Source organism: Phalaenopsis equestris, unplaced genomic scaffold (assembly GCF_001263595.1).
Source record: "Phalaenopsis equestris unplaced genomic scaffold, ASM126359v1 Scaffold000552, whole genome shotgun sequence".
Classification (NCBI taxonomy): domain Eukaryota; kingdom Viridiplantae; phylum Streptophyta; class Magnoliopsida; order Asparagales; family Orchidaceae; genus Phalaenopsis; species Phalaenopsis equestris.
Genome location: NW_018164992.1, coordinates 1,753,097 through 1,778,273, shown reverse-complemented (window position 1 = coordinate 1,778,273; position 25,177 = coordinate 1,753,097). Strand labels below are relative to the sequence as shown.

Here is a 25,177-nt window from a genome sequence, read left to right as displayed (position 1 = left end):
TGTGGGCGATCGAACCCACACACCTAGACTCCATTATTTCTAAGGCTGGCTTGAAGGTAGGGAAGAGTTAGGAAATCTCACCACCATGACGGTTGCAGACGCGTTTTCTTTGTTTGCTCTAAGCTCGTCGGCATCTGATCCATGCTCCAGTGTGTCTCGTAGAACGTGCACAGTACAACAAAAAGATATAGGAGGTTGTGAGGTATGTGAAGTACTAAAAATAAATATTTTAGCATATAAAAATATGCGACTAAAAAAAATAGTACCTTCGTGAGAGATGATCGCTCGACGATGGTGAAAGAGGAGAAGCTTTCCTCGCAGCGGAAAAGACGTCCACGCCTCTCCAAGGCGATATACCACTGCTGCCCGGCGACATCAAGGTGCTTCGGCGAAGTTTTCGGTCGCCGGGAAGGTGGGACGACAAAGTGGAAGAGTTAGCTCGCCGGTGAAACACGGAGGAGAGCCCAAAATCCGACATTCTCCTCGCTGATTTTCTCCGGCGTAAATCCGACGCCGTCGAGGCAGAAAGGTCGGCGAGGAAGAGATCCGACGAAAGGCAGGATCTCGGCATCGGAGTTGGGGGAGGGGCCGACGGATCTGCGTACGGCCAAGAAGAGAAGAAGAAGAAAATGAAGAGGGAGGTGATCGGCCAGAGCTGCGGTGCCGGCGGGTCGTCGGTCGCCGACAAAAGGGAAGGAGCCCGGCGGCTGGAATGCTCGGCGAGGGAGCAGGTGCAGCTCAAAGGGAGGAAGGAGGGATGCTAGGTCAGCGGCGAGGATCCGGGGAGGGAGCTCGAGCTTCGAGCTCCTGTTCGCGAGGCAGGGGGGCGCTGCGATAGCCGATCATCCAGGAGAGAGAGATAGGAGCCTCTCATGAAGGAGAGAGTAACATAAAATAAAATTCAAAAGAGTCCAAGCTGGCTGCATGCGGCGTGGTTAGGATAGTTTTTTTTTTAAATTTTTAATATCCTTTTTTTATTATTATTTCTTCAACGTTAGCATGTTAGCATATGTGATTAGATAAGGAAGAGAGAGAGAGAGCCACATGCAATTTTTTTTACAGGATATACTTTTATATATATATATATATATATATATATATTCCCCATTATCTTATTATATATATATTTTTGAATAAGCGTGATGCGCGTGAGGAGGAAATTGCATGCCTGAGAAGGGTGTTGCGCATGCTTTCTGTAGATAGGATATGATTTTTTTTTAAATATATATATATATATGTATATATTATTATAATAATAACGATAATATAATAATATTATTATCATTCGCATATTCTTTATTCGTACGTCCTCGCAGCAAAATTAGCGTTTCTTTTAGGAAAACTCGAAGTTCCGGACGCAATCGTGCAATCCGTTTTAACATCTGGTCGTTTCAGACCATTTTTTCGACTATCATGCTCAAAACGATAATTTGCGCATTTTTAGTCCGCCCTCGAAGGCGTAGCGAAGTTGACCACCTCCGTATGTGAAATCGACATTCCAGACACACTGGCGTGGTCCGTTTCATCATCCGGAGTCATCTGGACCGCTTCGTCAAGTGATCGGGGCAATTACCAATTTCGCGCGTGGCGCGACGATTAATATTCGTTGACCAGATCGAAGTCGTCCGACGTGCCAAATGACGATCGACCTTCACCTAAGTGAAAGCCATAGCCTAGCAGAATGAACCTGGCTAAGTGCCCGTCAACACAGTCGAAGGTCTCGGGTGAGTGTCTCGAGCCACCGGATGCTGCGGACGACCCGTAGATCATCTTAAGCCGTGCAAGTGGACACTCTACACTCGTGACATAAAAAATTTATGCCAACAGTGGTTGTAGGAAAAAAATTAGAATGTAAATAGATTTAATGAGGCTTTTAAAGGTGGGTGTTTGGAAGAAAGATCAAACAACTGTAGGTGGTGTCGATGAACTTGAAAGATAACTAATATTGTTCCAAATATGTTTTTCGGAAGAAAATCTTAGTAGGGCCAAAAGGCCTGTCGAGGTTCTACCCAATGATATGAAGTTGTTTGGATTTGAAGTAGTTACCTGAGACTCATCAAGATTATGGTAATGGAGATAGTTGGATGCTATGTTGGGTTTAAGCAGAGGCAACAAGACAAGATGATGTGAAGGGGTGCATGACCACGTGCAATTGCACAATGATATGTGAGCATAGGGATACAAATGAGATGCCAACATAGGCATTGAGGGGATTATAAAGGCAGACGAAGATGTTTGATATGAGATGATGGTTGATGAATGGTAAAAGATGTGCGGACATTTGTGATAAATAGGTGCCTACTTGCCTTTATTGTGAAATGTGAAGTGCACATCCATAGTCAGCAATATTGTGGGTGGTCATAGAAGTAGGATAATGTGCAAGGGAACGATCAAGTTGTGTGATGATGGGGATAATTAGATCACATATTTGGTTTAGGCGAAGCCATGAGACAAGATGGTAGAAGTGTCATGCGATCACGTGCAAGAGCACTATGATAGACGAGCATGAAGATATGAAAGGGATGCTAATAAAGGCCTAAAGGATTATGAAAGCTGACAAATATGTTGAATCTAAGGTGAGCACTGGAGAATGGCAAATGATGCCTTGGCGTCGATGGCAAAAAGGCACCTACATGTCTTTACTATAGAGGGTGCAGCGGGCAATCATGGTCCATGATAGTAGTAGGTGGTTGTAGGCATAGGCGCTATTAGGGGTGCCAAATCAGTTTTGCAGGTTGGTTTCGGTCTGAATTTAATGTGACTCGACCCAAAATTGCTCGACTCAAACCCGATCCTATATTAAATAGGTTAGAAAGTCCAATATGAACTGGCCCACCCAAAGTCAACTCATATAACCCATTTAACATAAGGCATAACAATTCTTTGGGTCAATTTCAATCTCGGGTTAATTTCGAGTCACTTTCAGGTTGTCAGTTATTTCCGGGTCAATTTTGGCTGGACGGGTCAACCCGAACAAGGTGAGCACTGGAGGATGGCAAATGATGCCTAAACATCGATGACAAAAAGGCACCTACATTTCTTTACTGTAGAGGGTGTAGTGGGCAGTCATGTTCCATGATAATAGTAGGAGGTTGTTGGCATAAACGCTATTAGGGGTGCCAAATCAGGTTTGTAGGTTGGTTTCGGTTTGAACTGAAATTAACTCGACCCAAAATTGCTTGACTCAAACCCGATTCTATATTAAATAGGTTGTAAAGTTCAACCTAAATCGGCCCGCCTAACCCATTTAACATAAGACATAACAATTATTTGGGTTGATTTCAGGTTGATTTATGAACAAAATTTGGTTAATTTCGAGTCAGTAAGTCGATTTCGAGTCAATTTCAGGTTGACAGTTATCTCCGGGTCAATTTTGGGTTGACGGGTCAACCTGAACCCGACTCAGAAGTTTCAATGGGTTAGAATTTTTAACTCAAACCTGACTTGAGAATTATTTGAGTCAATTCGAACTCAGATTTTTTGAGATTAGTGAGCGTGTTGGGTCAATCTTTTTCTCGCTAGGTGCTATAATGGATGGCACAATCGAGGCAAGGGTGGATGTGAACTTTATAGGAGAGAAAAGCGAGATTAGGTCCCAAGTGCAGCAACAATAGAGAGCATAGAGGGATTTAAAAAAGTTTGTGCTAGTTCATCAACCCGCATTTAATAGAGAACAAATAACAAGAGATGATCCCTAAACCTAGAACTAACCTAGGGCTTCTAAACTGGACTAATCTAGGGTATGTGTATGTACCTAGGTTTTCTTCTGATTTGGAACTATCCTAAGGTGTGGTTTATAAAGATTAGAGTTGGTCGATTTTATTTATTTTTGGGGTTTGATATTTAATAGTGATTTGTTTTCTCCTAAAAATCGTCAGTCATGATGACAAATCAAGGGTTTCTAGGGGTTGTTTAGTTATTTTTCCATTATAAGAATTCTTATTAAATCGTCAATCATATAGTGCTTTTCCATCCCATGTTTTAGTTTTCTTCATAGAGTTTTGTTCTCTTTTCCCAGTTTTTAATTGTGATCAAGAGATATATTCCAAACAAATGAAAATAAGTTTATTTAAATTTTTATACTAAAGGTTTACTTCTATTTTCATTAAAGTAATAAAAAAGCATTCTTTTCATACAAAATATTTGAATCTTTCTAAAAATAATTTTGACATTTAAAGGTATTTAGGAATATAAGTTTATCTTTATTATGGGTTATTTAAATTAGGATAACCCAAGACTTATATACTCAAGAGTCTGAGGCTACGAAATCATACATTTCCCAGAAATGTATTCATTGATATAGTCACTCAATCTAAGTGAATATATAAGTTTTGCCTAGACTAAGCAAGTGAAAAGAGCCTGACAAGCTTATATTTTATTTTAGATTCCTTAAGCTCAAGGGTTTTAAGAAAATTATCTTTGAAAAAGGAATTTATTTTTTAAAGAAAAGATAAGTTGTTTTAAAAGATTTAATTGATTTTGATTTTTAGTTTTTTATAAAGAGAGTGTCTAAAAGAAGAAATTCTTTAAAGAGAATTCCTTTTAAGACTTTCCATAAGACTCTTTAAAAGAAAAATATAATTATTTGAAATATAATTTTCTTTTGAGATTAGATTCTTTCAAGTTTTAAAGAACAAACTTCTCAATAGGATAAATTCTTATAAGAACTTTTCCAAAGGAAGTCTTGAAGCTTTAAAGATTTGGATCTTTCTTTTTGAGAAGAGCTTTCTAAAAAAAACTTTAAAAGAGAATCATGAGAAAAGGATCTTGAAGATGATTGAAATCCTTCTCCTTGAATTTTTTCTAAAATTTTAAAAGATTAGAACTCATTTAGTTGAAGTATAGAAGTTTCTTTCTTAATAGTTTGATTTAAAATTTAAAAGAAGTTTTCATTTTATAGCAGTTTTAATTGGTGTAGAAAATCATTTTAATGAGTTATTAATTTGAAAAGACTTAAATTTTAGAGCACTTTTAATTGAAGCAGAAAATTTTTTCATGACCTTTTAAACTTTAGATGACATTTTACTTGAAGTAAAAGAGACTTTATTTTAATGAAACTAAATGTTTCTTTTTGAGCACTTTTAATTTATTCCATATAAAAATAATTAAATCTTTTTAAGAATTTAAAAGTGTTTGCCGGGCTTCTTTCATCTCACTCAGCAAAAAGTAGTTATATTTGTTCTCCTATATATCTCATCCATCAATTTGAACCTTTTTTCTGTTATCCTATCTATCCCAGAAAAGTGAAATAAATATGAATACAATTTCACATACAAGGAAGGACAGGCAAACACACATTCACATGTTAATCTTGCAATTTATCCACATCACAGGGATTCCACTAATTTTTTGAATTTATATGTACAAATACATTCACATTGTATAAAATTAAAATTAGGCGACCTATGCATATGATTACATGAATGATCCATAGGATTTAAAGCTTATGGGGACTGGAACAATACTTTGGAGTGATGGAGATTGCAGATGATGAGGCAAGAATACAATTTGCTACTCTGTATCTCTCAGACATCGCTATGCTATGGTGAAGAAGAAGTAAATGAGACATCGAGAAAGGTATATGCACCATGACCACTTTTAATGATTTCAAGAGAGAGTTAAAGAGACAATTTTGCCCCAAAAATGTGGAAGATGAAGATAGAGCCCAGTTGTAAAGGCTCAAGTAGACAAGATCGATTCGGAAATATATTAAGGAGTTCACTAGCTTGGTCCTCGAAATCCCTGAAATGTCAGACAAAGATGCTTTATTCAACTTCATGGATGGACTTCAACAATGGGCGAAGATGGAGCTTAGGAGACGTGGAGTACAAGATCTCGCTACCGCCATCGCTGTTGCGGAAAACTTGATCGACTATACTAAGGAGTCTACAAAACCAAAGGAAAAGAAGAGCAATTATGTCAGAAGTGGGGGAAACCGAGATCAACACAAGGAAGAGGGTCTTCGTGAATTGACCCCATTCAAGGGAAGAGACAAGGGGAAGTCTAGAAACAACAATAAGACTAAACCATACAACAATTGTTTTTTTTTGTGGAGGACCGCATTGAGCGAGGGATTGTTCTCAAAAGAAAGTTCTGAACTCTCTCCTCGCAAGCCATCAAGAGATAGACAAAAGTGATATGGACGCACAGGTGGGAACCATGCGACTACTCAATGCGGTACGCCCTCTCCAAAAACCCCGACAAAAGGACTTCTCTTTGTAGAAGTGATTATAGGCGGGACATTTACTAATGCAATGATATATAAAAGAGCTTCTCACATCTTTATCTCTATTAATGAAGCAAGAAGGATGAGTCTACAAATGACCGGAGGTGGGGGCTCCATCAAGGAAGTTAACTTAGCTGCTAGACAAATCCATGGAGTGGCTAAAGGAGTGAAAACCTGTCTTGGAGATTTGTCAGGTACACTGAATTTCTCCATCATTCCTACGGACGATTTCAAAGTAATCCTTGGTCTAGAATTCTTGGACCAAGTAAGGGCATTCCCAATACCGTTTGTCAATAGCATGTGCATCATGGAAGGCGACCAAGCTTGTCTAGTACCGACGACGAGAACTAGGCAGTAGGAGACCAAGATGCTATCGACCATTAAATTCAAGAAGGGCATTCGACGAGAGGAGGAGAGCTACTTTGCTATCCTTCACGACTCTGATGAAGAGTTTAAGCCTAAAGAAAACACACTAAGGGAAGTAGTGAAAGTATTTGAAGAGTTTAAAGATGTTGCACCACCAGAATTGCCATAAGAACTACCGCCAAGATGGGAGATCGATCATCAAATTGAGCTGGAGCCAGGGACTAAGCCACTAGTAATGGGAGCTTACCGCAATGCACCGCCAAAGCTGACAGAACTATGCAAACAATTGAAGGAGTTGTTGGAGGCAGGATTTATCCGACCATCTAAAGTTCTCTTCGGTGCACCAGTTCTATTTCAGAAGAAGGATGGTTCCTTACGCATGTGTATAAACTATCTGGCTTTGAATAAAATTATCGTGAAGAAAAAATATCCAATTCCTCTCATCGCCGACCTTTTTGATCAACTGTGGAGCGCATAATACTTCTCAAAATTGAATCTTCGATCAGGCTACTACCAAGTGAGGATAGCAGAAGGGGATGAACCAAAGACCACTTGCGTGACAAGGTATGCGTCGTTTGAATTTTTTGTTATGCCTTTTGGGCTAACCAATGCACCTGCTACATTCTGCACCTTGATGAACAAACTATTCCAGTCGTACTTGGATCATTTTGTTCTTTTCTACTTGGATGACATAGTAGTGTATAACAACACACTCCAAGATCACCTAAAACACCTCCGAGATGTATTCAGAGTTCTTAGAGAAAATAAGCTATACATCAAAAAAGAAAAATGCACATTTGCCAAGTAAGAAGTGTCAGTCTTGGGGCATAAGTTAAATGAGGGAAAGCTTATGATGAAAGAAGGCAAGGTCAAAGCCATCCAAGATTGGGAGCATCCTACCAAGGTATATGAACTAAGATCCTTCCTGGGACTTATTAATTATTATCAGCGATTCATAAAAGGCTAATCTACAAGAGCTGCTCCGTTGACGGACTTACTCAAGAAGAGTAAGTCATGGGAATGTAATGGTAAGTGTCATGAAACATTTGAAGACCTCAAACAGGCAATCAGTGAAGAGCTCATACTCAGCCTTTCTGATCATACTAAGGTATATGAAGTGCACACTGATGCTTCAGAATTTGCTATAAGAAGGGTACTCATGCAAGACAAACACCCAATTGCCTATGAAATCTGAAAACTTAATTAGACAGAGCTTTGCTATACAGTCCAAGAAAAGGAGATGACGGTCATTATAGATTGCCTTAGAGTATGGAGACACTACTTGCTTGACTCCAATAATAAGGTCATGATAGATAATATTGCCACCAACTACTTCCAGAACCAGAAGAAGCTAAGTCCCAAGCAAGCAAGATGTCAAAATTTTCTGGCAGAATTTGACTACATCTTGGAGTATAAGCCAGGAAAGGCTAATGTAGTAGCAGATGCGCTAAGCCGAAAAGTTGAATTTGCAAATATGTCATAAGTCTCCAGCTCCCTCATAGGCAAAATAAAATAAGGTTTGACCTCCGATCCACAAGCCGAAAGTATTATTACTTTGGTGAGGGAAGGAAATGCCAGAAAGTTTTGGATGGATGAAGATATCATTTATGCTAAAGGACGATGCATCTACATACCAAGGTGGGGCACTTAAGAAAGGAGCTAATCAAGGAATGTCATGAATCTTTATGGGCAAGACATCTAGGTATGAAGCGAACCCTTGCACTTCTGAAAAGAAATTACTATTGGTCATGGATGAAAGATGTGATAGAAGAATATGCTCGCACTTGTTTTGTATGCCATCAAGACAAAGTTTTTCTTCAACAACCAAGGGGGTTGTTAAAACCGCCACCCGTTCCTCGAAGACCATGGGAGAGGGTCTCTATGGACTTCATCTCTAGCTTACCAAAATCAGATGGATTTGGAAGCATTCTAGTTGTGGTGGATAGATTTAGCAGGTATGCAACATTCATTGCTGCACCCACCGATTGTACTGCCGAAGAAGCTGCAATACTCTTCTTATGCAATGTAGTAAAGCTATGGGGGATGCCACAAAGCATCATCAACGATCAAGATCCTCGCTTCACTGGAAGATTTTGGATCGTATTATTCGAAATGATGGGATCAGATTTAAACTTTTCTGCAGACTTTCATCCTCAGAGCGATGGACAAACTGAGAGAATTAATGCTCTCTTAGAGCTATACTTGCGACACTATGTGAGTGTCAATCAACAAAATTGGGCCAAATTGCTAGATGTGGCGCAATTTTCTTTCAACCTACAAATAAACGAATCCACCAACAAGAGTCCTTTCGATATGGTCATGGGACAGCAACCCATGAGTCCCCTCTCCCTTACAACCAACTATGAAGGGAAAAGTCAACCAGCCTTCAAGTTTGCCAAATTTTGGAGTGAGCAAAGGAAGCTAGCTCGAGCAACATTACATAAAACTGCAAAGAAGTAAAGAAGTGGGTAGACAAAAAACGAAGGCATATCAAGTTCAAAGAAGGAGATCTAGTCATTGTGAAGCTTCTACCTCAACAATTCAAAACATTCCGGAAGGTACATAAATGATTGATTGAAAGATACGAAGGCCCTTTTGAAGTAATGAAGCAAGTAGGAAATGTCTCTTATAAACTCAATCTTCCACCAAAATTGAAGATACATCCAATCTTTCATGCAAGCATGTTGAAGCCTTATTAGGAAGACATGGAAGACCCTTCCAGGGAGGATCTCGAAGCGAGCACCTACAACGGTAATCTCCTCCTTCGACAAAGAAGTCCAAGAAATACTGGCTGACAGGGTGATTAGACGACGAGGGGTGCCAAACTATAAAGAGTTCCTCATCAATTGGAGAGGATTGCCTGATAATGAAGCTAGCTGGGAGCATGAAGACACACTATGGCAATTCAAGGAGAAGATTCAACAATATCAAGAGGAGAAGCACAATGAGGGCATTGCGAGCTTAAGTGGGGGAGAGTGTCACACCCCGCCATCAGCAAAACAAACATGAGATGGAATACTCTAGAAGAGTATAGATGGAGGAAAACATTCTATAAGATTCTCCCTCATTCTAGAGAATGGAGGCCCCAAGAATAACCTAGAAGGATCTAGAATATGTATATACATAAGAATGGTGTAGAACTATCTAGAAGCTAGAATATTATAATGTAATCTAAAAGCTTCCCTTGGACTTGGAAGAGTTTATAAATAAGAGTCCCTCCCCTCATTCCAATCCATCTTCAAGCATTCAAGCCATTCAAGCTTTGTAATCTCTCTTTTCTTAGTGAAGCATTTTCTTCTCCAACTCTTCTCCCTATTCTTCTTCCGAGAGTGCTTTGTGTTTACAAATTGTGAGGGTTAGACTGATTTAGTGCCAAGGGAGAGTGCTAAAGCCGCACGGGTGACTTGAGGAAAGTTAGTCCGTGACAATAAATCCTAAATAAATTTTAGCAGAACATGGATGAAAGTTTTGTTTTTAGAATTTGAACAAATAAACATGGTAATTTCATAGTAAAAGCATCACATATGCATGGAAAAGTACAATTTATGAGAAAGCCCTATGTTATTTTCATGAAACATGGCTAATTGTTGATGTAAAAGTTTTAATCACATGTAATATAATATTTCAAAATCAAAAGCCTTATGCTTATATGCATTTAATTTCGGTTTGCACAAATTAATGGTGAAAACATTTTGATTTTCATTTGAAAATATATAATACATGCATTAAAAGATGAGGGGGATGAAAGCCCTTGGGATTTGAACGAAATTTTAAAAGAATTGTTGAAGAAATATGATACTTTTGCTTTAAATTTGGTTGCTTTGAATTCAAGATCTTCCTTGCCTTGCTCCTTAATATTCTTCTCAGTTTGATGGGTAAAACCTTAATATGATTTCAGTTTTGGGGATTTGAAATTGAGAAAGCAAGAAGAAAAAATAAGAAACTCAAGTTAGAGGAGGAAAGGAAGAAAATGACGTGCATCCACTTTTCTTTGCTTTATCCCACGGTCTTTAATGAGAAGAAGAAGAATTTCGACAAAAATCCATGGGAAAAGAAGAAGCTGTCTTGGAAAGTTAATAGGAATCAAATTTTGTGTTGTAGTCACGTCCCTTTTCTTGGGGACAGTGGGTTATGATAACTTTAGTAGTGGGGGTGGTTTTGGCAAGTAGTGGGCTAATTGAATTTTATGGTCATGATTGATTGACATCAAGGGGATTTCGATTTATAACACATTGACCAATGAGAAATGATCAATATGATCACTAAGGTGGCATTTAGTAATAATTGATTAATTAATTAATTAAGCCAAGGACATTTTTATAAATAAACTTACAAATAGAGGATGGGTCTGTAAAATTGACAAGGCTATTCAGAAAAACTTGAAATTGTATACCATTTTGAAGAGGATGAAATAAAGAATCCATTTGTTTAAACAATTTGAAAAATGAAGTTGTATATCAAAAGTTATGGTTGTTTGAAGTTTAAGTATGGTTAACCAGAAGGTGGTTATGGTGGTTAAAAAGTTAACTTTTGACAAAAAATTTGACTATGGTCAAATAACATGAGTTCAATGGTCTAATTGGTTTTGACTAATTCAAGTTCTATAAAAAGATATGACCGGTCAAAGTGGGTCTCACCTTAAGAGAGAAAATAATCAATTTAGACAAAAAAAAATTATTTGACTAAATTGTTCAAAAAGGTGTATTTTGGAGTTTTAAATAAATTTTGTTGAGGATTGGAGTCAATTTGAAGCCTTTTGAAAGAATTTTTGTCAAATTATTGTTTTGTTTCTCTTTCCTAATCATCATTTGCTCAAAATGTGTGCAAATGGGGCCAAAATTGAGCACCCAAGGACTCATTCGAAAGATTTTGATGAGATGAACACAATGGTGATGTTCTTTTTCAAAAATGATGAGTCGTTGAAAAATTGACAATTTTCATGCATGAAAGACTTGGTAGACAGTTTTACGTAAAAATCATTTCAACTGATCATCATATTGGTTTGCATGGTTCTTATTAGTTATAATAAGCTTCATACAACTTTTAAAATAAGCTCTTGAACCTTACAATCATCTTTAGAGAGAAATCAATAATTCTAGGGTTTAATTGGATTGAGCTCGAGTGAAGTTCAATTAAGTTTCAATCAAAGGAAAGGGAATTGACCAACAATGAGGTCAACATTGTGGTCTTTGATACCACAACATAAGGGTGGAAAGATTATCATTGTTCTTATCATCCACATTTGAGGGGTGAGGGACTTTTATATTCTTAGAGATGGAGGTGCAACAACGGTGCAGTTGGGTATATGGTGGTGAAATTTGGAAGGGTTGCTAATTTGAAGCTCACGCACATCAGATGCTTATGAACATGAATGATCAAAAGTAGTTTTGATGTCATATTAGAAAGAAAGAAAAAATGAGTAATTGATCTCTATTAAATTTTTTGTTTAGTACAAGCATATATGTATCTCTATATCGTCAAAAATAAATCATTAATAAACAGAAAATATCATGAAACAAATGGTAAAGATCCTTAATAGAAGTTCACCTTTGAGATATTACTGTTAGGAATGTATGGCTCTATAAAGCAATGGCACTTCTGCAAGTTGATATTTTTTTAAGCTTTTTAAGTTTGTTGGGCCGAGTTCATACCAAAACCACAAGTGGTTTTAAAACTAGAAAATACAAAAAAAATACAGTAGAGACATAAAGAAAAAGCCTAAAAATGCTGAAATACAAAGTATCAGGTGGCTAGAGAGCAACCCAATTTGGTTTTGCCTCTGCCTCTAGTTCTAGGGAAGGAACAAGCTAATAAGTTGGTAAGATGATTGTCATTGCCAGCGGTAACCAATGTATCATCCAATATATTCCCTAGCTGGAGTCGGCCTCCATTCTTCTTCCTCCTCCTGTAATATATTTGTCATTCCTCTTCCGAAGATTGACTCACCTGATCTTGATTTACTGTGTGCTGGAGATGTGCAGATTGTTGAACATTAGAAGCAACAACATGTTGTACCGGCTGATCTGCTATTGGATCAAAGGAGCACTCTCGTGTGTCTTGGCATGTGAGTGAGTCTTTTTCAATAACAGTGAGTGATATAAGCACAACTGGATCTGTAGCTGTAGTATGTTGTTCTTTTTCAGGAACTGCGGTGTTGGGAAGAGGATCGGGTTGAGTCTTCTCAATTAGGATAATAGGTGGCTGTTCTTTAGTGATATTCGGTCTTAGTTGAGGATGTAAACGATAGAAAATAGTAGAGTTGTGGCCAAACATACTATAATGAGAGCAATAAGGAGGGTGTGGTTCGATTGCAATCTTTTGCCAATACCCGTTGTGAGTGGTTCCAATCCACACCTCATCCAGAGCTGGTTGAGTGATATCCCTCTCAACTAACACACAAGTCACAGAGGGTCTGGTGACAGCAAGCATAGGACTATCAACCCTGAGAGACTTATCGTAAGCAGTTGCTAAGGAGTAGAGAATTTCCAAATTGAACAGATGTAATTTTAACCCCAAAAATTTTATCCAAACTGGAATGATAGGGGACTCCGCCTTTGGGTCGAAATCAACAGTCCACTTCAGAATTTTTATATAACGGTTGTTGATCTTGATAACTTTCCAAGAAAAGATGCGGGTATAATCAACATCATGAGACAACTGAATTAGTATGTGCCGACCGTCAAATAAACTAATATTTCAACTTCCCAATAGTTTCAAAGCCTCAAACTCTTTCCGAATGATCTCCAATTTTGGGTTAACATAAATAAATTTTCCCACTAGAGCAAAACGCCAAGAGGAAGCGAGAGTACTGGTTTCAACCTTTGTAAGAATAAGAGCATGCTTCCCATTTTTTTTCCCCCAATTTTTTTATGAAGGTGTGATCGCCACCACCTTCAAGAGCATCAAGAGCATCGTGATCGCCACCACCTTCAAGAGCATCGTGAAAAGATTGAGGAACATTGCAAGATTTACCTATACAAAAATCAGTCAGGAGCATGGAAAGAGGAGCATGAGTAGGAATCGAGAGGTCGCCGGCAAGTGCAGTAGCATAAGAACGGATAGCCATCTCTGCCGACAAGATTCTGTCGGACAGGGAGCGGGGAGACGTCGTCTGAAAGGAAATGCGAATAGAGCAGTGCGAACGCAACCAAGCGAGCAGAGCAGCAGCTCTGTCGCCAGACCGAGACGAGAGGACTACGAAGGAGGCGTCCTGGACAGGCGAGGACGTCGTCTGGAAGGAAATGTAATAACTCAGCTTGTCTCGTCGTCAGGATGCGAAGACGGGACGTGAAGACGAGAGCACCTGTCGATGAAGACGAAGTAGACGCAGAGACCGAGCACCCGTTGACGAAGACGAAGCAGGGAATAGAAATGGGAGATCCGTGTAGCAAAAAACTAGGGTTCGCTATGAGGTGAAACCCTAGCAGAGTGGAACGAAACCATGCCGGCTTTGGGCCGTCTTTCTATATATATATATATATATAATGATGTGCAAAGTTATATATAGTAAAGATGCTCTCACTTTTTGTTATGTTGTATTAGCTTGAAATAGGCATAGAATGTAATGGAGCTCAAATTCCCTAAAAGGCGTAGTGCTAATTAATTAATAAACAAGTTAATCACCAAATAAAATAATTTTTGATCTGAATTTTCATTATTTCTATCACATTATATTACTGGTCTTATCAATAATCACTAAGCTTACAAATATTGACCAACAATCATGCAACCTTTATAAGTTCCTTCATTATTGCTTAGTTCTAGTTATTCTGTTAAAATAAATACCTAATCTGAATAGAGTGTTTAATTTAGTCCGTTAGTTCCTTAAATATGATTCGAAATAGGTTCTCAATTATAATCATTATTTAATTTGTTAAAAAAATATTTTAAAGCTCACAAATAAGATGTGAAATGAGGGCATCCCGCTCAAATCAAGAAGCATAAAAAACTTTATTTGTTTTGAAACACAATTATGTGTAACATCATTCATGAACTTCCCATGAAATTTTCATTGAATTAAATAATGATTTTAAGTATCCGACTATTTTGACAATATTTGAGGGGACAAGGGGCTAAATTGAATTATTTAAATAGTCTATGACTAAAATGACTCTTCATAAATAGCCCATGGAATATTTTGATCACTTTCTCGAATCTCATTATTCCTAGTGAAAAAGGGGAAGATTTTTTTCGCCATATTCTCTTGCGTATGAACACTTGATTTCTACATTTATAATGATTCATGTTAGGCTGTCATTTAAAGTGCCTACAATTTTAGCTTAATTAGTAATAACTCTTCTAAAGTGGTTATTGAGCAAAGCTAAAATAATATTTTTTAATAAACTGAAAAGTCTATAATAATGATATTTCAAAATTCAATGTCACTGTCTAATAGGTTATTTGAAGTGATTGAATAATCCCACTGTACCATGAGTGCCACTACGTTTTGGTTTCATTTTGTTATTATCTTCTTTAATGGAATGCTTTATCTCTTCTTTTAAAAATGATAAAGGAATATTTTTTCCATATAAGCAATAAATAATTTTAAAATTTGGGGATACCAGGCATAGCATATGTATTGCACATTGAACAAAGGGATGATAACTGGCATATCATATGTTGTACAAATTCAAAACGAACCTTTTAGATGTGCCAATAATATCAGTATTGGTGTATGCAGAAAAGGGATACCTTTTTGATCAATTCAATAAAACTCATTAAAAAATGAGCTATAAAGAATAGGTTTAACACCTAAATAAATAATCAACAAGAATGACTAAAAATGAACTTCAAATATGATGATGATGAATCAAAGTAATTTACAAATAAAAACTAAATGTGCATACACAATTGTTCTCCTTACTAACTTTGTGCCACTGACGGATCCACTAATGATTTACCTTTTGCGTGTTTGAGGAGGCAATTATTTCATAGGAAAGTTTAGGCTTTGCCTAACGAGCAAACCTTGGTGCGTGGTGGTTGAAGTTTTCTCAACATCTGGAATGGATTTATTGGGAATGACTAGTTACGTGAATGAGCTACAGAGTTTGAGGAAGTTAAAAGTTATGGAATGCTTATCATTGGCAAGGTAGGAATTAAATGCTTTAACCCTTTACTGTACTGCTGCAGGCCACAGAAATTAGAGGGAACCACTCTTCAAGTAATAGTTCTACGGATTTATGTTCTACACACATAATTCGTTCTAGCACACTATAAAGTCAGTCTTGTTGTGTGAAATGGTGAAGCATTTTTAACCCCTTTCTTAGAAATTTATGGCTTTTATACCTTGTGATATTCCTAGCGCTGCTGTAGCTTGTAGATGCTGTTCTAAAATGATTTGCAGAAATGCATATTCTTAAAATTTGTATTGAATCTTGAAATATAAAGTTAAATTGATTAAAATTCTTATTTAATCAGTAAAAGAAGCTTTTGCAAAAAGTAGAAGACATGCAGAATTTTTTAGACAAGTTCACTTTTATTTAAATTGTGAAATTTGTGTTTTCAGAATTTATTGACTCTACTTGGCAAGCATTTTTGGATGGCCAATAAATTCATGTTTATTTTTTCTTTTCAGAAATCTGTGCTTTCAGATTTGATTCAAGAGATCGAGCCTTTGGATTTGAATCTAATCCAAAAAGATGTTCCAGCTGTTACAGTTGATGCAATGAAGAGAACAATATCTGGCATGCTTGGGATACTTCCCTCTGATCGTTTTAATGTTGTGGTTGAAGCCCTTTGGGAGCGTTTATTTAAGTTATTAGTTTCTTCAATGATGACCGGGTATGCTTGCCAATTACTTGACTTTTAAAAATTCCCTTGTTTTGGCACATGGATGGACTTACAATTTAATTAATTTTATGTCCCTTCTTTACCTTGAATGATTCCAAAGTTTGATATTTTATTTCAATGAATGGGTCTGGACTTGGTTGTATTGAACTGCTTTATGATTTACGAGGGATGGCTAGGTTTTTTCTTAGCTTTATTTTTTAAATTTTATGGTGAGCAAATCAATTTAATGATCAATTATCTCAGTTTTAGGCGTGCTACAATTTAGGTTTTTGTTTTTCATCACTCGCTTTTGGATTGATCTATTCTCTCTGGAAAAAGAATGGGAATATAAATTATCCATGAAATTATCACTTACAAACTGATGATCAAACCAAGCGATCAATGAAAAGTTTGAAGATCAGTTGTACTGTCTAATAATAGATCATAAATCTTGGTGGGCTTTGGTATTGCTCATTATTTAATTTTGCATATAATTCATAAACCAATATATCTACCTTCTGTGGTTACCACACAGTAAAGACTTAGAAAGCTTATAAATTTTGTTGGCCTACTTATAGAATCTAGAACTAACACATTCATATTAGACATGTGCCTGATTTTCATGAGGTTATTCATATTAAACTAGCTATTATTTACCATAATTGTAAGCGTTTTATTGTTGTGAAAATGGGCTGTATTGAATTTACGCCTAATGATGAGATCACGGTGGGTTTAAATTGCTTTAATCTAGACATCTAAGAAATTTAATGAAAAAAGATCTAATACCATTTTAAGCCGTGCAATGCATCGGTTCTAATATCTGCAAAGAAAATTCTTAAAAAAATTTGGTATCCACTCAATTTTCAGTGCAGTTGATTTGGCTTTATTCATGAGCATATTATAAATTTTCTGGATTATGCTTTTTATATACCTCTTTTATATGATTCTACATCTAATCATCCACCAGATATTTCTATGCTTTTGTTTCTATGGCTATTTTTGTTGATGAAACTGTGTCCATTAATGATGATGGATTCCTGAAATATTTTATTCATAAATGAGACAACTTGATCGTAATGATTCATGGATCACTTTATGAAAAAATACAATTTATTATAACTTGCTTGATGAATATTGATGGATATTTTCGATTCATGTGGATATATTGAAAATTATTGTTTTTAATTTGGTCGAAAGCATTACATCAAACAGTGATCTAGAACAGTTTATTTGTTGTTTTGTGTAAATTTTTATGTAATTATCAATGTGCTAGTGATGATAGCTAAGAAAGTTGCATCTTATTTCTTAGCTTTAGGTTAGCTTGAAATGATTTGGCGTAATTTCATCTCTTGTTTTTGTTTTAGTTAATTTTCGTAAGAGTTTGAAACCTTTAAACTGATACAGCATTATATTGGTTAAATTGCTGTAGTTTTTCTTTTTGGGTGGTGTTTTAAGTGCATGTGGCTTGGGTGATGGAGCTTTGGAGTTATATACAATGAATTGAGGGGTGGATATTATTGTTTTGTGGCAGGTGATAGAGTTTGAGGGCGTGTTGTTTCTCCAGTCTTTTGTGGCCGTGCAGTTTCCTCTTATGAGTCCTATTTCCTTAGTTGATTATGATTTTCGTGGCAGTTTTTGCTTGGGGATAAGGCATATGGTTTGGTCCTCTTCTATAGCCCTATTTATTATTTGGTTGATTTAGCTAAGATATAATTTGAATCAAAGCCACAAGTTGGCTTAGTTAGGTATTATATGATTTTAAACTTAAATTGAGACTGATTATATTCTCATTTTATTTGCTAGTATCATTTATGATGGCTATAAATAATTGATCCGACGCATGTAATTGATAACTTTTGATTTGAATGATATTTCTCTTTTCAATTTCATTCATGCAGTGCAAATTGATGTGTTAATCTTCGAGCGTGGCACAATTGTGACTTCTAATTCAAAAACAATTTATCACCACATACAAAGCTCCAATGAGTTACACATCACATTTACATTCATGAAATAAAAAAAAACTTAAAAAAAAGTTAATTCAAGCCCAAAATTGTTAATTGCATAAATTCAATGAACTATTTATAGACTCTTTATCACCTAGGCAAGTTAATAAGGTTAGCATAAGATTAGCCTTAATTTAAGCTTTTATTATTTTCAATTGATAAAAAGAAATCTCCCACTTTAGTTTAACTCACTTAACAGCAGAATTAAGATTGAAACTATTTCAAATCATGTCAAACTATTCTGAAGATAGGAGATAAAGTACAGTATTTTCTGCCATCATCGTTGATATGTTCATAATTATATAGTCTTTTCTGCCATCATCACCAATATGTTCATAATTATATACAGTCTATCTCTATTCTTGATGCCAACTTTTTAATGAATTTTTCTTTGTTTGAATTTCAATATTACTTTTTTATTTTTGATAAAAAAATACCCCATCACCATTTATGGGTTGTTTGCCCAGAAGTTTCGTGCAGCTGGATTCATTGTAAACGTATCCCCGGTGAGTGTTCACTATGCCATGAATTCGCATCATCTGTATGGGCATTGATGATAGCTGTTAATTTTATATTAATTTACCTTATGTCTGCTTCATGGTGCTTCATTTCATGTTTTGGGGCTTCATCGTCCAAGATTTTCATGGTTTTCTAAGAAGTAGAGAGGTCTCTCGATTATATACTTAAAGAAGTTGCTCTCTTCTCATACAAGAGGTTTGGAACTCCGGTTGGATGGAGGCAGTCCACTACATCCATGGTAAAATTTAGTCAAAGGCGCTAGGTGCAAAGCGAATAAAGGCACTAGTTAAATAAGCAATTCAAGAACAAAGGGAAAAAAAAAAGGCGCTAGATATATATTCCATGAGCTCGCTCTTATTTGACGCCCCGGACAGGTCTTTCTTTTACCGAGTTGTCGTACTCTGGAGCAAATTCTTAGAATTTTGAATCTTTGTGGCTTTCACCGAATCCCCCTTGATCCATCTTAACTCTGAACTAGTTTATATTAACTTATGTGGACCATGACATGCTTGCCCAAAATGAGCAACAACGCTCAGTAAGTCGTCCAGATCTAATAGAGTGTAGGGTTGTGAACTCATGTAGATCCAAAGAGGGTAGAGAAGCAGAGGAGTAGGGTCTTTTAAAACAAAATGTTGCTGAGATAAGAATACTTAGGTGGATGAGTGGCTTGATACTTGGAGACAAATGCAAAACGAATCTATCCGTGAAAGGGTTGGTGTAGCTCTAGTGGTAAACAAGATTATAGTGAGTTGTCTTAGATGGTTTGGTCATATTAAACGTCGACCATCTGATAATCCGGTTTGGAGAGTAGATGTTTTAGATTCAATTTATGTTAAGAAAGTCAGTGGTAGACCCGAAAAAACCTGGGCATATTGTATTAAAAATGATCTTAATCTATTAGAATTAAATGAAAATATGACACTTAATAGGACACTGGAGAAAAAATGTTTGATGTAGCCGACCCCACTAAGTGAGATAAAGGGTGGTTGTTGTTGTTTTATAGTTTTATGTAAGGGATGTGCCCTTGTATCAAATGGATTGAAATATACTTAAGTTTTTATAGATATCCCTTGTACCTTTTGGATACAAGTGTAATTTATCATTTTTTTATTTTTTGGGTATATTTTTAAAACTTCCCTAATGTTTTGACGGAAGTGTGTAGATTGTTCCCTGTTGTTGATGCTACCCATTTCAAGTTAGTTGCATTCACCATAATTAGGAAATTTATGGTCTCATTTGTGGATTTTATTAGCTAGTGCAAATAAAATTATTTTGGATGAAGTTTACTTGAGATCCTGACTCTCTATATAACTGACTTTTTAGAGGGTTGTGGCTAGATGGATGAGTTGGGATTAAGCTGCAGATAAGAGAAGTGGTTGGTGGACCTCAGGAAAAAGTAAATGGCACAATTGGTTGGTTTAACAAGGGTGAAAATCCAGGTAATGATTTCTTAAGAATAACTTTAAAAAATGGAACTTATGGCTAATTCCGTTAGAACAAACGTTCAATAGAGCGGGGTTTATAGTTGAAGCAAGTAAACGACTGAATTAACTGTTTAATAAAAGCTAAACTGCGGAAAAAAAATTGAAAGATTTAGTTTAGTTTCAAAACCCCCAATTATTCTGGATAACACTTGCGTTCTCTTTTTCACAACAATTGCTTGCTCAAAGTTATTCAATGCTTATTCTTGATACCATCATCACTTTTTCTCGAGGAAAGTTCATGGCATGTTGGTCTTCTACCTCCATGTGATATGACTCTGTTAGGCTTTGGGATGCTTTATATTAGGGATTGAGATTGGTAATATAGTACGATACAAACCAATAAGCTGCTTTAGAACTGTGGGACAAATCTATAATTCTCATATTTTGGGTGATCAAATCTTTGTACGGGCTTAGTATCCTATTATCCTTTGATAGTATAATTTTAGTTTTTTGTAGCAATTATTTGCTTGTTATTGAGCTGTGTTGCTTCATTGGTTTCCTTGCTTGTTGAAAAATAATTATCTTTTGAATAGTTCAAGTGGAAAATGCTAATGTTTCAAGTTTTCTGAGTTTGTCTGCAAAAAGATAGGGCAATTATGCTTTTCCTCAGAAAGAATGAATGTAAAATGTAGATTCTTAAAGTTGGCCCAAGTAGCTAGGATAAATCTATGACAAGGTGTTGTTGATGCCCTTTAAAATTTCTTGCCATATTCTCTTTCTTGCACTCGTAATCATGTTTATTCCTTGAGAAGTTTCACTGTCTTTGTATTTCAGATATACTTTGCGCAATGCTGAGTACCGCCTATTCCTTGAGAGGAATGTAGAAATATTTGGAGATTATCAAGATAAAGAAGAGCATTTAGAAGAAAATAAACCTAAAAATGTGATAGGCAGTTATTCTGATAAATTAATGGATGGAACTTCCACACTATTTGAGCTTGCTGAAAGGGATTTATCAAACTCTAACAAAGGAGACGAAGTGTCACCATGTGAAGATCCTGATTTTGAAAGTTTGGGAGAAATGTCACCTCAAGCTAAAGAATATATTCGTAGCCTAACATTTCGTTTATCCTCTATGAAAAAGGTATTGACATTTAATGTGGATTTTTTTGATTGAAATGACTTGGTGGTTTCTACAACAAAATTTCCCAAGTATTGTGTATAAAGAGATAATTTTAAAGTTGATCCCTTTAATTGTGACATGCTTATATGCCAGAAAAAAAATATCCAGTTTCTTTGGTGGAGCTGTAATTTGGGGGACAGAGACTTTCATATTTTAAATCTATTACATTTTTGCACTTTTTTGTGTAGCTTATAAAATGGAAAATGGCATAATTCAATGTCCAATTTTTTTTTTTTGGGTGGTTCAAAGGAATAGTTCTTTATTAACAATGTTGCCCTGTTTTGTGTAACTTGTTATCTTATTGTATGCTGTGCGTGGCTTATAATTTCAGTTACTTTGTGGTTGAACTATATCCTGTATGATTAGTCTAATTTGCTTGTTCAATTTCTACGGATGTATTTCTTTCTTAAAGTGAACCATCTTATGCAGTTCATAATAGTAGCATGAATAGAGATGGATAATTATTTCAAATAGAATTGCTTGAATTTGTTCTTTTGAAATATTTTAATTTTATTTTTATTTTTCATGAATTTTTTTAAAATCCGCTGGCAATAGGTCTGTTATAGGCTAGTTGCATGGCTGTCATTTTGTTGATGTGCTCATCTGCAGCCAACGAACTCAGTTGAGGGGAAGGGAAGAGAAAGAAATGTTTTGGGGCTTTACTCTATTCAAGTATTGTATAAATAAAAATATACCAACCAATATATTGGATCTGAACCTTTAACTTTGTTTTAACATGAATATCAATACTACTCTTATTGTTAGTTATCACTCTTCTTTTAACTATTGAGCTTGGCTTTATGAATCTCCGTTCTTAAGTAATAAATCTATTTTATGTATGCGTGTTTACACAATTTTGAGCCATTTTAAAATCTAATTCTTTTTCCTATTTCCTTAACCAGTCACTGTGTTTATCCTATCGTAGAACAATTTTTATCATCATTTTTTCAATAAATATTATTTAATTTAATTATTTTTTATCAGGCTATTAGTTTCTTTACATACATTCTAGTTGGCATCATCATTTTTGCCATACTGACCTAGATTTTGAGTGAATCTTGGTTGCTAATACTCAAGATTCATATTAGCTGGCTAGTCTTGTTAATTGTGTATAAATTTCACAAACTTCATACAACTATTATACTATTTCATCATTTAACCATTAAATTTAACTCTTAAAAGTTGATCTGTTGAAATAATCCTTAATTCATGGCCAGAACTTTTTCTTCCATAGCAACTCAACAATTTATAGACAAAAACCTTTCTTCTACAACGTTCCAACTTTTCCCGGACATTAATTTTCTATACAACATTCCATTTAGCTGTGTAGTCAGTTCTAGACTCCAAAAATCTTTCCTTAAACCTTACCTTCTGCAGCCATGAAGATCGGGATTTCCTCCTGCGACCTTTCAAATATCTGCACGTTATCATTTTATTTTGATCGGCCATACATGTATTATGCTGTATTTGTATGTGATTATCCTTTATCTTTCACCACACATATCTTTTAAATTTAAAAATCTAACTTTATTTATTCCTTCTTATTTTCTTGCAAACCATGGTTATGGTTTTCCCTTTGGTATTTACTCAGGACCTACACGAAATGAACAGGAAAAATTCTGCTCTACAAATGCAACAGTTTGTAGGAGAAGAAAAGAATGACCTGCTGGACTACCTACGGTCGCTACAACCTGAGAAGGTTTGCACCTAATTTATACTTGGACTCTCCTTTGATACTGCTAAAAAATTTCCAAGTCATTCTGCCTAATAGGTTCTGTTTAATTGTTGAAAATGCGAACTAATGTTTTCTGATTGAATACTGCTTGATGTGCCTGCTTTTAAATTGTCATCCACAATGATGTGCCTGCTTTTAAATTGTCATCCAGGTTGAGACTTACTCATATTCAATTCTTATGCGAAGAGTAAATGATTGCAGGACCTGTTATATTGTTGTTGTTGTTACCGTTTCCAACTTTCCATTATATGTAAAATTCTATCGTCTATTTCTATGCATGCAAGGGCAGTATAAGAAACAATAATTATATTAGTTCCCCTTTGATTTGGGAGATTGTACCCGCACAAATATGTTTGATGCAATCCAAACCATCCATAGTTAAAACTCTTAGGGATCACTTTTAGTTTATTTTATTTTATTTTATTTCTTTTGTGTTTGTTTAATTTTTACTTAAAATAAAACATGTTTGGTATGTTATAATATGTTTTCTTTTTTTTAAAAAACTCGCCAACCAACTTCAGATATGTTGAGTACTTTTAAAATCAAGCTTATTTGTTTTTTGAAATAAAAATAAGCACATACCAAAAAATGCTCAAACATGTTTTTAAAATAAAACAAAAAAAAAATCAAAATCCAAAGTGATCCCAAACAAGCCCTTAATATATTAGAGAACAACTATTGAATTAACTACTAGTGTGGTGATATTGATGAGTATTTTAGCTGTCAATCTTCCTGTGTGAGTTCGGTTTAAGTTTTTAGGCATAGCCATGGAATTTAGACCAGAATTGTATTGCTTTAAAAATACAAAAATGTTTTTGAAACTCACAAAATTTGAATGGGTTGTTAAATCAAGTTAAGAGTAATTTTTTAGCTCCACTCACACATTCTCTTTCTTTCTCTCTGTGTGTATACATACATATTGTCTACACCAAAGCTGTCAGCATGGATCTCAATTCAATCAAATGGCCCAAATGACGGCCAGACGATCGAGGCGTCCTACCTTTCTACAACCAACTGCATAATCAAGATTCGAACAACTCACAATGACGAGAGATCCGAGCGGTAAACCATGGCTACAGTCCAGACCGACCAGAAGCGCAGTCGGGAACCCTTGATCGCGGTCAATCGGTCGTCCCACTTTTACCACAACAGACGAGATCGTGACTCGACCGGGCTCCTCGGCTGACAAACCCATGGCACAGTCGGCACTCAGTCAATCACCTCAGTCGGCCGAATTCCAGCAAGTCGGCTAACCAATTATTGTCATATTAGAATTCGAATTGTAATACATATATAGTATGAAATCCATATGATTAATTCAATTGTTTGTGTTAAGAGCGGTTTCCATAACTGCTTCATGCTTTCTATAATTGTAAAAAACATGTCTCTATAAATTTGAGGCGATATTACGAATAAGGGGGCCTCTCTCGGTTCTCTCTACAGGGAATTTCTAACTTATTTTACTCTCTCCCTCATTCTTCTGGTTTTAACTCTCAAGATGTATTTACAAAGGATAATTTAGGTTCCAACATCCTAAAGAAAGTGCAATAAGCATCGAACATGTCACAGACGAGATGTGGAAAAGACTATGAAGGAGAAACCTCCCAAAGTGAGAGAGCACATATGGAACCCAGTAGAGATACTACGCAACCGGAAGTCCATGTACAGGTCCAGGACCTACAAACCCAAATGACCCTCATGATGAAACAATTTGATATCCTCTAGTCAACAATTACCCAGAAAAACGATCAAATCCCTCGTTTGGAAGCGGAACCTCAGGGGATCCATCTCCAAAGTGCCACACCAAGGAACTCAACAATTCCAGATAACCAGGCCAGCAAGCAGCGGACAAAGAGACAAGGTGAGTCTCAACACCCTGACACAACCGTGTCTGCACAGGCGAACAAACAATGGAAAGAGGGAATGGAAATGATTGTCCAACCACTCGCC

At 36.1% G+C, this 25,177-nt stretch overlaps 1 protein-coding gene across 1 annotated transcript in view; it reads left to right on the top strand.

Moving 5' to 3' along the window:
• Positions 1-25,177, top strand: part of LOC110029182 — a 52,670-nt gene that overhangs the window by 7,711 nt on the left and 19,782 nt on the right. The window contains exons 2-4 of the mRNA XM_020731353.1: positions 16,167-16,372; positions 21,144-21,453; positions 23,084-23,191. Coding sequence (XP_020587012.1) covers positions 16,167-16,372; positions 21,144-21,453; positions 23,084-23,191 — 624 coding nt within the window. The remainder of the gene's footprint in view (positions 1-16,166; positions 16,373-21,143; positions 21,454-23,083; positions 23,192-25,177) is intronic.